At 43.7% G+C, this 14025-nt stretch overlaps 2 protein-coding genes and 1 long non-coding RNA gene across 8 annotated transcripts in view; 1 reads left to right on the top strand and 2 right to left on the bottom strand.

Annotated features, from left to right (window-relative positions):
* Window positions 1-442: 442 nt before the first annotated feature.
* Window positions 443-7589, bottom strand: dhx32b (DEAH (Asp-Glu-Ala-His) box polypeptide 32b). Its single transcript, XM_037123527.1, has 11 exons — window positions 7100-7589; window positions 6776-6969; window positions 5871-6246; window positions 5544-5783; window positions 4273-4366; window positions 4042-4191; window positions 3054-3245; window positions 2819-2959; window positions 2437-2627; window positions 1387-1577; window positions 443-848 (listed from the first exon to the last, which is right to left on the bottom strand). Exons 1-11 carry the CDS (start codon window positions 7361-7363, stop codon window positions 674-676), a joined length of 2208 nt encoding a protein of 735 aa, XP_036979422.1. The 5' UTR covers window positions 7364-7589; the 3' UTR covers window positions 443-673.
* On the top strand, window positions 6853-9088 carry LOC119033435. 3 transcript variants are annotated; one of them, XR_005079243.1, is made up of 5 exons: window positions 6853-6991; window positions 7199-7438; window positions 7962-8075; window positions 8173-8316; window positions 8895-9032. It is a non-coding gene; the product is annotated as an uncharacterized LOC119033435 (long non-coding RNA). The 3 variants fall into 3 exon arrangements; XR_005079244.1 differs by having other exon boundaries at window positions 7962-8011; XR_005079245.1 differs by lacking the exon at window positions 7962-8075 and having other exon boundaries at window positions 8895-9088.
* Window positions 9089-9282: 194 nt separating this feature from the next.
* adam12 (ADAM metallopeptidase domain 12) overlaps window positions 9283-14025 on the bottom strand; it is a 95592-nt gene continuing 90849 nt past the window's right edge. Inside the window, exons 21-22 of one of the 4 annotated variants that reach the window (XM_037123526.1) lie at window positions 11962-12137; window positions 9283-11071 (exon numbers count right to left, since the gene is read on the bottom strand). In XM_037123526.1, the coding sequence (XP_036979421.1) occupies window positions 11020-11071; window positions 11962-12137 (228 nt within the window). In that variant the 3' untranslated portion in view covers window positions 9283-11019. The remainder of the gene's footprint in view (window positions 11072-11961; window positions 12138-14025) is intronic. The other 3 variants (XM_037123525.1, XM_037123522.1, XM_037123524.1) reach the window with 3 other exon arrangements.

Raw genomic sequence — 14025 nt, forward strand, 5'->3', positions numbered from 1 at the left:
TGGGACCCAGCAGTGTCCTGTCTTATGCACCATCACAATTTTTTTTTACTGCATGAAGAATCAATATGGCAGCAAATGACTTTTATAACTTCAAGCACATGTCAGCAAATGTACAGTTGTCCTTTGTGGATCTGCTGGGTGGCAGACCAACCAGCCAACCAACAGACGCTCCAGCTAACCAGCTGTCCAACCAATCATCCAACCAATGAACCATCCAACCAGCCGTCCATCCATCCATCCATCCAACCAACCAACAAACCGTCTACCTGCACAAAAACCCAACAGTCCAACCAATGAACCATTCAACCAACCAACAAACATTTCAACCCACCCACCAACACAGCCTCCGTGGCCAAGTTAATTATTCTAAACAATCTAATAACAAGATTATTCTGGTAAATTGGGAAGATTAAATACAACTATAAAAATCAGACACTGAAAATCAAGAGAAGATCACTTCATGTTTTTATTTCAAACAACAGTGCACTTTGTACAACTATTCAAAGATAAATACAGGACGTAGTAATGGTGACAAAAAGAAGGGATAACAGGCACAGATGACAGGAAATGAAATGATGTGATCAATAATACAACTATCCAGACGAAGTGCCTCTGTGCAAAAAACTCCTACTGGTGATTTCCTCTCCATCACAGTTCCCAGTGGGCCAGTCAGTCACTGCAGGACACAGCGGTCATTAGTCTGCTCCTCCTGGGGCTCCTCTTGGGAGGTTGGGGGTTTCTCCTCTTGGTACTGAGAGGCTTCATGGTTCAAAATGTTTTGGAGCAAGTCTTTGCTCTCACTTGGTGGTAGATTGAAGAAAAAATACTGTGGCGCCATCTGAATGAACCTGGCAGAGGGAGGGGACGATGTTGTTAGCAGAACACACTCAACAAACAATTTCAGCAAAAAAATCATTCCTGCTGCGTGGAGTGTAGAGGTGCGAATTAAATTTTCAGTGGCAAACTTGTTTTCAATTCGAAGGACTTAACAATATCTGCACCTCAAATATTTGAACTGCATTAAGCGGAGTCACGCATTTCAGGATGTGGGACCCAAGCGAGCATGACAAAAACTGCACGGCTTTCTCTTCCTCCATTAAGCCGCAGCTGCACATTCACGGGGATCTGTTCAATCCATAATCCCCCCCTCCAACCAGCTGATACTCGCCAACAGGATTATGATACCTCCCCTCACAACCAGCACGACTAGTCTCTGCTGAACTGGGGCTTTACATCTGCTCCAAAAGGCAAGGGGAATGTGTCTGCCTGATTACTTTTAAGCTTCTTCAAAGATACGAGGGTGGTCTAATGGCTTCTTTTAAAGCTACAGGAGACTCAAGTCTAGTGAGTTATGTAAATGCAACACAAGTGTATAATTTAACTCACTGCTCCGGAGTTATGGGGGTCACGGTGCGGAGGCAGTTGTCCTCAGCGAAGGAGTGCTCATGGTACAGCACCCACTCTGGCAGGCCCAGCTTGGGGCTCTTGGCTCCGTAGGCAGACTGAGGATGGATCTGTGCCACGTGCTTGTGGGTCAGAATGAAGTAGTTCCCTGATCCGTCCACATCCCGCGCCACCTGAGGGAAATCACAGCCACAGCCAGATGGAGGGCTCTGGAGTCACTAACCCAAGAGAGCGCTTTGAAATACGCCAAGACAAAATAATCCAAACACAAAATGCTTATGTACAGTAATTCCTCTGACAGTAAAACGAAAGGCCAAAACTTGAAAAGGCTAAAATATTTGAAGAAAATGGGCTTGGAAAAATTTGTAGTTTGACATTTGATACATTTATAGCAGTAAAACACTGTGCCTACAGGTATTGAACACTTAAATGTAATCCTTTTTAAGACCTTCAGGATAATTTTTAACCAGATTTAACACTGGTTTGGACATATCACATGTTTCTTATTCAAGGCACATAGTGTGGAGATGGTTTTGATGTAGGAATATGATTATTAGAGTGAGTTAGGTTCATCTACACTTTGCCAACAGGTAAGTGTGAGTATAAAGTAAAAAAGAAAGTATCGGGTTCCATGGCAGGTTTAAAAAGTTGTGACAAAAAGAAATTAAAAGATGGATAAATTAAATTAGATAAAAGCTTTTTAGGCAGTTAAAACCTCACAAATTCAAATTCAAGATTTTTTAATGTTGTCTAACGTGAATAAAATTGAATTCAACACATTTCAAGATTTATTAAGGGCCAGCACACACAATGGTTAAATATGAACATGCTAAAAGAAGCTTAACTGTCAATTAATGAGTCATTTTTGAGTTATTTCTCAAGAAAAATAATAAATGTGAATATTTTCTGGTTTCTTAACTCCTGTGTAACAGTAAAAATGAAGAAATAAAGAAGAAAATGAGGACTGTGTCAGCTGTGTAAGCTGTTGATGTTGATGAATAATCGTGTTTTGAGGCAGTTGTGTTTTCTGACCTGCATGAAGAAACCTGCCAGCAGGGCTCTCTTGATGCTGAGGGTGTTGCTCCGGGAGCCGAAGGCGGGCACCGAGACGGGAAGCTCGATCCTCTTCAGGGTGTCGGTGAGCTCGGCGCGGAGAGCGTCGGCCATCAGCAGGGCGGCGTGGCTCAGGTAGAAATCCTGACACCACTTCTCCACATCACAGTCTGACAAGGGGAAAGGAAGCAGCCAATGAGAGGATTAATAAAGGCAGAATTAGTGATGAAGACACAGAGATAGCAGTCGGTGAAGTATATTTCTCACAAGTATCACACTAATCAGAGATTTTTTTCTTCTTTCTTCTCTTATCACCAGGGTGTTTGTGTGTTTCCATGCAGGTGATGCTCTCTAAACTCACGTGGGTCCTGCTGGCACTGTTTAAAGGCCTTGTAGATGTTGATTAGTGTGAAGTGGTCTCCCTCAGGGTGCTGGAACTTCACGTGGCACTGCGTCGCTTCCGGCCTCAGGTCCACGGAGGGAACCGTGAAGCAAGCTGGTGCTAAAAAACGACATTTACAACTTAGAAAACATATTTCTGCACACGTATTCGGCATTAATTTATCTGTTTCATACGCCAGACCAGCCTTTGTTACCTGTTAGCATGGCGGCTATGATGACCACCTCGCTGACACAGTCGAACTCACAGGAGGCGAGCAGAGTTTTGGCCATCTGGGGCTCCAGGGGGAACTCAGACATGATGATGCCCATCTCAGACAGGTTGCCATCGTTATCCAAAGCTGCCAGGTAGTCCAGCTCCTCCAAAGCCTGCATCAGACCTTCAGGATCTGGGTTGGAGGGGGTTTTGGATTATACATTAAACAAAATTAAATCTGTGTTTACAAAATTGGGTGAAAACTAGGAAACTAAATCCCTCAAGAGATCCATGTCTCTACAACTGTCTAGTATTTGAACTAGGGGATTATTAATTACATACAAACATACTTTGACTTAAACTGTTACGGATTATTTTTTCAGTTTTCATGCCGTCCAAACTGTAATCCAAAGCGCTGACCCACTGGGACAATCCCTCTGCAGTACACTGGCACCCTGGTGGGCACGCTCGGGCTAAAGAGCCAGCATTAGATTAAAATTTTATAATCGTCAGCAACATCTGCCGAGCATCACTATGCAAAATGAAAAGTCTTTCATGGTACAAATTAGATTTTCTCTCTCTGTTTTCGCAACAACCGTGTTTTTGGATGAGCGTCACGATGGAACAAAGAGACTCCCACACACCACCACTATGATAATGCTCTAATCAACTAATGGGAGGCTCAGAGTGTGTGTGTGTGTGTGTTGTGTTAGTGGGGGTGAATAAATCCGGGGGGAACAAAAGCACATGGAAGCAGGTCAGCTCTAAAAAGGATGCTTGCAGAACAGGAGCTGTCAGTTCTGCTGAGGCACGGCTCACTGCCCCCCAATAAAACAAACACCAAAAAAAAAAAAAAAGTTCCTGTCTGCTGGAACAAAAGAGGTCGGACCGACTGAACCCCAAATTCATCTGATTATCAGTGAGCACAAAGCAAACTGCCACAAACACATCCTCCGTGTTTATTTCGTCCCTTCATGAGAAAACCTCACCTGGCCTGTCCATGAAGGCGCAGTGACGCAGTCCGGCGATCTCCATCCTCCTCAGGAAGAGCACAGTGGACGTGATGTCGGACTCCACGATGTGTGGCCGTGTGTCCGCAGGAAGCTGCCGGTCCTCAGGGTACAGACAGAAACACTTACCTGCAGGGACACGAAGATCTGGATCAGACAGGACAGCAGCGAGGAACATTTAACACTGATATTACCAGTTCAGCTTGTCACCTGTTGGACCTGCCAGCTGTCTGCGGCTCCTGGCTTGACCTGTGCTGATCGGCTGAATGATGACCGAGTTAGTTCTGATCCTGGGGTTGTAAACCTGCAACGGCATCAGTGTGATGTAGTACAATTAGTGCATAACGCTCCAGCTTCATAACATTTCACAGGCAGACACAAAACTTCTTCATCCACTAAATATATGTAAGTTAGTGCGACACTGCTGAACTGACAAAACATAAAAAACTAATTAAACTACCCAACAGTATGTAGTTCAGTGGTTCTAAAATGTTTTCACGATAAGATTTTTACTTTTGTTTTGTTAGAGAAAGTGAACAAAATAATCATACATAATTAATTAGAACCGCCCTCAAAGACACTTGGAACCACTGAAGTAGTTTCTGGTATCACTGTTACTCATGTAAAGTATCTGAATACTTCATCCACTGCTGATTAAATATCATGACATTTAATTAAGCATTCACACAGATCTACTAGAAATATAATCTCATCTCTACAACAGATATTTAATGATAAGACTGGACTGCGACATGATTCTTGTAGTGAACAATATATAATGACATAAAGTTTAAAGTGACCACGCCCACTTCTGGTGGGTTTTTACACCAGCAGCAAAATGATTTATGATCCTGAGACTCAACCTTCTAATGTTTCAACACTTATTAGAACTGGACCAACACTCAGCAGAACTCCACCTCCACCAGTCCTCTTCTGTTCTGACTCACAGAGAGCAGCCACCTGAATGCACCTGAGAAATTAACCAACAATGTCATAAAATGCACCAACTCACACTGTTTTATTCGGTTTCTGCACCAAGTTAATGGGGTCTATTCTATTCTATTCTTCTTTTAAATCACTTCTTAAAACCCACTTTTATAGGCTTGTTTTTATGTGAAGTCGTCCATTTCAACTGAACTTTCATCTTTTATACCTTTTACTGCTTGTAGTCTTTTCATCTGTTCCTCCCTTCTGGTCTTTTTTTCATTTTTCTTACCGTCCTCTTTTTACTGCTTTTGTTTGTTATTTCTAATCTTTATTCCTTTTACGGCTCATAATCTTTTTTTATCTCTTCTCATCATCCCTTATTGCTTTTGTTCTTTTCTATTTTGGTATTTATTGCTTACTTATTGCTTTATTTATCACTTTTATTCCCTGTGTTTCAGTTTGACTGTTGAGTTTCCTGTTTTTGTTTTGTTCACTAGTTTTTTTGTGACACCCTGCTGACAAACCAACCAACCAGCAGACACACGAACACTTACGTATCTCTTCTCCAGCCCGGCGTCAATGACGAAGCTTATCGAGCCGACGGCCCAGAAGAAGTCCTCGTTCGGGCTCGATGTGAGGAACACTCTGCGGGTCCGGCTCGTCTCCTCCTCCTCCCCCAGGACTGGTAGACTCCCAGGCTGGCCGGGGTGCACAGCTACAGGCAGGAGCTCACCCAGACCAGGAGGTAGGCTGTGCCTCTCATGACACAGGATGTCATGGGCCAGATCGATCTCCTGGTAGAGAGGGATAGAAAAAGAAAGTCAGAGGAAGACATATTTCAGATTTTAACAGTCATGAGGTGTGAATGTCCTCCTTCTTACCTGCGTCGTCACCAGGAACACAACCACGTCTCCTCCCTCCTCAGAGTGGTGGATCTCCAGCACCAGGCGGAGAGCTGAGCAGAAGTAGCCGTCTCCTGTGCTGCTGTGCACCACCTCCCCTGCCGCCGGGCTCTGCAGGCGAATCAGAGGCGCCGCTGACCCGGTGAAGTGTGCCAGCTGTTTGGGCTCGGGTTCAACAGCTGTGAGGAGGACCACGCGGAGCTCCGGCCTCTGCAGGGCGACGTCCTTCAGCAGACCCTGGAGCACATCGGTGGCCACGGTCCTCTGGTGGGCCTGGTCCACGACGACAACGCCGTAGCGCTCCAGCAAAGGGTCTGACATCATCTCTCTGAGGAGCATGTCGTCTGTGCAGTACCTGCGGTGAGGAAGGGGGGGGGACACTGTACTCACACTCATAATGGCTCAAATAAATCCTTAGATTTCTTTCTTTAGGCTGCAAAAGTGAAGCAATATATTCAGGACGTCCATTTAAAATACCTCAGAATGGCACCTTAATGAAAGGCACTTTTCTACAAGTCAGCTTTGCCCCCATTAGTGTAATTTACTCTCATAATTAGACCGGGGAGTGGATCCTCGCGTACTTGGCGCCTGCCTGTTTATCTTCTCTCCCTCCCCTCAATGTGCTGAGTGTCTTTGTTCCCCAGCTGACTTATGAGGGACACACATGAGGGAGTGTGACATATGGGCAGATGGGGAGCCGGGCAGCTGTGGAGGAGCCCCTGAAAAGAGCCCCCACAAGCCTTTTGTTCACTCTCTCTTTCTCTCTTGAGAGCAAGAGAAAGAGGAGGGGGTGACTGAGCTGTGTGTGTCAGGAGCATGCTTCATTGTAACCCCGGGAAAAGGAAAGAACCGGATAGAGGAACACTGCAGCGTCGTCAGCGTACCTGAGGACTGTGTCACTGGTGCCACACGTTTCCAGGGGGATGCTGTACCCGACCTCGTGGCCAATGTTGACGTCCATCTCGTCGGCCACTCTCAAGGTGAGATCGACCGCCTGCTGAGCGTGGATCTGCGTGCAGACCACCGTGCCGTGCTGGAAGTGGACTGACAGGCAGAACTCGGCACACCACTGGGGAATCTGTTTCAAAACAAAGAGTCAGGTAGGTTCGTCCACGTCACAGCAGAGCGAGCTGAGAGCGAGAGACGGCTCGATCATCTCGAAGTGTGGTGCAATCTGAAAGATGTGTCGAGTGCCAAACAGTACTCACTTGAGAACTCCTCCCAGTTTTAGCAGAGCCACTGACAACAACAAACTGTCCCTCGGCCAAAGTGTCCATAAAATCACTCTTCGCTGTCCACACTGGCAGCTCTTCCCTTTCTCTCAGCAGTTTGTAAAACCTGGAGGAATAAGGCAGTCCATCAAACTGATTGAGCTCCAGAATGTCATCATACTCTTTGTCTCCTGGACTCAAAGCGTCTGAACAACAGGGCGAACAGTCCTCTGCAGCTAAACTGCTGATGTCCTCCGCCATCGAGCTGCCAGTCCGTCCGGTTCAGACTTCATTTACACGTCCGCAGAAGTGAAGTTTGGAGATCTCCAGCTCTCAGTAAGCTGTTGGACAGCACACACACACACTCTCTCTCTCTCTCACACACACACACACACACCACCGCCGCTGCAAGTGAAGCCAAATGAAAGGCTCACTAGGCGGCCAGCCCAGTGTTGTCATGTGGCCACTAATCCCATAGAAGTGCGGTCATCAACAGATGACACACACACACACACACACTCTCTCTCTCTCTCTCTCTCACACACACACACACACACACACACACACACTCTCTCTCTCTCTCTCTCTCACACACACACACACACACACACACACTCTCTCTCTCTCTCTCTCTCTCTCTCTCTCTCACACACACACACACACACACACACACTGTTGTGAGAACAGAGATAGATGGGCAGTCTGGTGTTTACAATGAGAACTGGCTCTCACACAAAAGGCCTCAAGCTGTACACAGTGTCATAGTGTAAAATGCATTTATCTATCAACTGTGGTTTCATTTAGCAATTTAGAAACTGTTTATCTCGGCTGTCGACAAACCACTAATTTATTCCTGCAGCCAAGAACTGAAGAGCGGCGCCAGAACATGAAGACCTGTAAAACTGAGAGGTTAGAACAAAAGTCTGCTGTGTTCTACTTTCAGCCTCCAGCAGGGTCCAACAGATTTACAATGGTAGACTCGTATCTAAGAAAAAAAAAACAAAAAAAAACACACATATGAAAATAAAAATGCTCTTTGGTAACACATATTCTGTCTTATTCTTTCAAAGTGAGCCACTGTCTGATTTTTCTTCGCGTCTGAACTACAGTAAACATGGTGATCATGGTCCTGGAGTGAAGTGAAGGTCCTGGAAGATACATACAGCCTGTTTATTTATGAAGATGAAGAACATTTTCCTCATGTTTAATCAGGTGTAAGTTTTATTTTACCAATCGTTTATCAGACGATAAAACCCTCTCTGGGCTCTGTACGGAGTCTGCTGTGTTTGTTTCTCATGTTTTTTAAGGGGCTTTATGGGGGTGGGCTTTTATTTTATTGATGTTTCTTGGTTGTTAATAGTTGTTGCGGTCGGTAACTCCAAATATCATCTTCTATCATGCATGAAATCCAGAAAATCTTGTTATTGAGTTTTGATTTTATGGTCAAAACCAAGTCAAAAGATCTATATGTTATTCTGACTTTGACCGTTCACCAAACTAACGCCCTCATAGGTTACTTATTTATTATCAATCCATCTTCTTCCTGATGTCTCACTCCATCACAGGAGCACATTTGGTTACATCTCACTGCAGCAATGTGGAGAAATCTCACCTCAAATTCACCTCAAAAATGAATAAATGCAACCAAATTTGACCCTGTGATAGAGTTACACAGTAATCTTTCTCAGTGATGATCTAAAGTTAATTCAATTTGATGGGGAGCTGATAATAACAAACTGGAGGGATGGAGGGAACCACTTGGGTTATTGTAATGACCATCGTTCTCTGGCAGGTGGCAGTGTTGAACAAACCACGACAGGCTGCAGCAGCAGACTGAAGAAGGCAGAGAGGACCATCGAAAAGGAAAAGGTCAAAGATTGGAGGCACAGTTTCACACAGCGAGTCACCAGGAAGCTGACGCACACGTCTGAAGTACTTTTCTGTCATTTTCAGACACTCAGCATCACTTTGTCTGAAAGGACGAGCCACGCGTCTTCCCAAAAGTCACATTTGTTCTTCTCTGACAGAAGGAGTTGTTTCCATGTAAAAACATTCCCAATGATCAAAGTTCATGTTCATCAAATGGTGAATATCCTCACGAACCCTCATGTATCTCTTTAACAGCCGCTCGTGGTTATAAATCAAAGTGAGAATGAAATAAAAACAACTTGTTGTAAACAGTCATAAAGGAACTTTTATTTGGCTCTGATTTCATCAATAAAATCTCTCAGTTTAAATGTTTTTCCTCAAACATTTGTCTCTGGCCTAAAGGTTACACGTTGAAAGCTTTAACATCACGTTCGCGGCGGCCTCAAAGCAGTTCTTATATTACTGTGCAATGTAAAAAAAATAAAAGGAAGACAAAAAAAAAGGAAGAGAAAATGATAACTGACATACAATATTTACACATTACAGGGGTGTTTAAACATGTTACAGTTATGCAAATAAACACGTTACATTTGGGATTTACAAATGGCGTCAACAGTTAACAGTTAATCGACACAGCACTGACAAATATCTTCCAGCGGAGAGAGCAGACACTCTGACTGTCGAGCACGTCTTCCAAAACAAGAGAAAAGTGTTGCTCGCACATGTATGCAGGGCTTTACACACTTCAGTCATTCTGCAAATAGAAAATGCAATTATCCGAAAGTGATACAGGAAAAAAGAACGACGCTGTAAAGTTTCAATCCCTACAGCAAGTTAACAACAAACAACACCAGGGACACGGCCTGACCCAAAGTGCAACGCCGAGCTCTGGATCTAATGAATGATGCTGTGAATGCGTGAATAATCTCAAGAGTTCAGGAATAACACAACCATACAGAATCTAAATGGAATGTTATGAAGACGGGACAGATACGGTAAAACATCTTGTTGGACACAGTCGAGGAGGAGATTTGGAAAGCTCGCGGCGCTGAAGTCATTCCTCTTGGCTCGCACACTCGGGGACAAAGTGAGCGTAAATGTTAAACATACAAACACCAGAGCTAATGCTGAATTATTTGGTGTTGGTGTAATTCTCTGGAACACAATCAGTCTGTCGGGACTCCACAGCGCCTGCCAGCATCAGGAGAACATGTTGGGCGTCCAACACATGCCCTGAGCAGTGTGTCAGAGCCAGTCTGAAATGTGTGAAAAGTACTTCTGCCGCTCGTACTTTGCAGCAAAAGTGAACTTATAAGGGAATAAGGAGACCGACTGTGAGGCTGTAAAATGAGCAGATCAGAATAATCCCATAAAAAGTAGTGTGGTCCGAGGCTTTGATGGGTCCGTGTGTTGAACAGCAAAAACAAACATTTGATGAGTATCTGCTCTGTAGCACCATGGCGACGTGAATAGAAAGGATGTATTTGGTATTCATACATCATAAAAATATGAAAACTGAACAGATAACGCTGCACATGGCCCACAAGCTACACTGACAACTTGTTGAGTTGTGCTCCGTTTCCCTTTATCTCCGTTTTCTTCCAAAAAAACAAAAAAAAGAAACTTGCCCTTCAATTATTCAAGCAACTTCACTGGTTATAAAAAACATCATGTCATTTCAGCATTTCATTTGAGAAAATAGTATAAAAATCGGCAAAAAAGAAACATCCAAAGTGACACCGTGATTCCTTCTTTTCTAAACTTTTCCGTGGGGAAAATCGCTCTTGATCGTGGTGCTCTGTGCACAAACCGGTAACGTCGAAGTTAAATACTTAAATAGATAAATAGTTCATTGGTACCTGAGCGAGGACAACATAGCACCTTTTAGAGGCGTAGCACCGAGGTGTGATGTTAGCCCCCTTTCGTCGAGAAACTCTGCGATTCCTCCGAGTGTCCAACAGGTCTTACAGAGTCTCAGTCATTAGTGCAAAATCAAGACAGTCTCTTGTCTGTTGGCGAGAGATCAACTCGTCTGTGACGTCCCAACTTCAGCAGTCTTTATGAGTCTTTGGTGGTCTGTAGGGCAACACCGGCACAGGTCTGAAACGTAAACAGAAGCATGTTAATAATGTTATACTGCACAGTACATACCATACAATATGATACCATATGATATACTTTATTGTCCCCGTAGGGAATTCTTTCTTAGACTCAGACACTGTGCACATATAGCTGCCTGCATAGTGGAGATAATAACAAAACAGCATGAAAAACAAGCAACACACCACACAAATAACACATACTGCACATTCAGTGATGATAAGAACACCACAAGCTATTATACAATCCCTGCAGCCTCAAGCAGTGTTACTGGAATTCTTATTATTACATATATGTAACACCTTGGTAGGTTAATCTAATGGCAACTAATATCTCAGTCTCATGTCTGATGGACATACTGAGGCAGTGTATTTAACACTTTCTTTGTGAAGGTTATAGCAGCAGAAGGTTAAATACAGAGAGATTGTAAAATGTCTTTCATTTAAAGTTCCCCTCTTATGCACAGAGAAAATTAAAGTGTGTTACTCAGGGAACACTGTAAATTGGCACATTTGAAATGGCTGAGGAGGTTTTTCTAACATCAGAAGTTAAAAGTGATCTTTTCCTTCAAGGTGTTTGGCAAACTGGTGAGAAAAAAAAACCTGTCACACAAGCACAAGAGTAATCAGACCAGCACTCCCAAAGTGACACAAAACAAATGATAACCTGGATGAGGACATTTATCAAGTGATTCACTTGTGTGAAGACGAGGCAAGTTTACCTAAGGCGAGCAATTAATTAAGGTCACAATGGAAAACTAACTTGAAATCCATCTGTGCCAGAACTGAAAACACTTGAAGCGTTCTGGCTGTGTCCATCGGGGCCCTGTCATGTCTGAATGAAGCCCACAATGTAATACAAAGATCTGATCCCTGTCAAGCTGCACTGACCTGCTGGGTAAAGGGATGGTGGGCGGGGGCCTGGGTACGGTGGGGATGGGTATGGGGAGAGGTCCATTCCCGGGGATGTGGCCCCCCGCTGCTCCGGCACTGTGACCCAGCCGAGAGCTCCTGCCTAGAGGGTCTGCGGGGAGCGGTTTCTGGGGTGGACTGGGCTTGTCAAAGTCCTGAAGAAGGAAAAATAAAAGTTCAGTCCATCAGGTCGAACATGCACATGCACAAGTCTATAAAGTTAAGGAGGATGATGATGAAAGTGTTTGTATTTAAGCAGCAAAGATAAATCTATTAATCGATTAGATATCAACTATCAAACTATTATGAGAATCGATTATTAAGTTTGAGTGATTTTTTTTTTTAAAAAAGGTAAAAAATTCTCTTACTCAAGCTTCATATATTTGAAATGTATTCTGCTTTCTTTACACCTTTTTGACAGTACACTGAAAATCTTTGTGGACAAACCAAGACATTTTATAGACCAAACAAAAGGTTGATTAATTGAGAAAGTAATCTGAAGATTAAAGAGAATGAAAGCGGCCGTTGCAGTCCTACTTCTTAAGATTCAGTGCACAGAGATGACGATCAAGGTTTATGAGCGTCTTGAGAAATGCTGGATCTTTTTAGAGTCGATTGATTTTCTAATGCAGATCAGCACTGTACTAAGTTGGTACTGAAAAACAATAAATATCCTGACATTATTCTGATTAAACACCACTTTATTAGTCTCTGGAGACAAATAATCATCTCCTGCCTCCCTTTAAACATGGATTATCTGTTTTAGCAGTTATCTGGAGACAAAAGCAGACACATTTCACTAGAGGGCACTGTGTTATCAGTATCGTCTTTCAACTCAACACAGTTAACATGAGATGAATCCCAAACCCTCCTCCTCCTCCTCCTCCTCCTCCTCGGCTCCACCACCTCTGTGGCGGTGCTGTGTGAGTGTAGAAGGTTATCTGAATGAGGTGCCGTCATGTGTTACTAATCTACAGCGAGGAGGCGAGGCAGCGATAAACATCTGCTACCAGCAAACCCGCCTACCATCGCAGACACACACGTGCACGCACAAAACCTCCCCAGCACCACAACACACACCGTCAGGAGAGAACACGGACAAACTTCATGTAGTATGCACACAGAGGAACATAAAGTTTTCCACATCATGCATGGATAAGACCTGGAGAGATGGAAGATTCATGGATTCACAGTTACAGCGTTATGCCTCAGCTACAAACCTGTGAGTGTTTATAACCGCCTGCCCACCTTGTCGCTCAGGGCTGCGTTTCATGGGTTGGACCACTTGGTTCCAATTAAATTAGATCTGATATAACAGATTGGGGGAAACCCACATTTCATGACAGTTCAATCATGTAAACAGCATATTACCACTGGATATTCTGATTAGGCCTCATTCAGAAACAAACATTTTCCTACTAAGACTTGTGCGACACTTGATGGAGCCCCAGTAGAGGTTTTTTTTTTAGACAAAACCATTGATGCACAAACTATTCAAATGTGTTTAATGTAAAGACTAGTTGAACATTCGAGAATGGCGACCTGTCCGTAGTCTCTATCAGGGTGTTTACTGCACTTTGTGAAACATTGCCAGGTGGAGATGTAAGCATTAAAGAAAAGACCACGTTTCCCCAGGAGAAGCTAATTCTTTTGTTTTGTTTTCGACATGCACAAATATCCCAACGCTGACCTTTTCAAGAAGGCCATTAAACAAATTAAAGATGGAGGTTGTCTTTGTTTATTGTAGAAAGCATGAGTGCATGTAAACAGGTATATTAGTGTAATATTGATTTTCATTGGCAGCTAACGAGGAATGCTGAAGATGTTTTGTTCTAAACATCCTGGTAGTTGCAGTTAAACAACGCTTGTGTTTGTACGTGACACCGAGTGGACGTGCGATGTTTTGTTGTACTGCTGTGCACTGACAGTAAAGTCGTTCTAGGTGCATAATGATTAGGTTTTCTAACACCGATGTTCAGGAACCCAGAGTGCCTCGACCTCAACCCCATCCAACAGCTTTGTGATGACTTCAAACTTCAACTG

The sequence above is a fragment of the Acanthopagrus latus genome, chromosome 15 (assembly GCF_904848185.1).
Source record: "Acanthopagrus latus isolate v.2019 chromosome 15, fAcaLat1.1, whole genome shotgun sequence".
Taxonomy (NCBI): Eukaryota; Metazoa; Chordata; class Actinopteri; order Spariformes; family Sparidae; genus Acanthopagrus; species Acanthopagrus latus.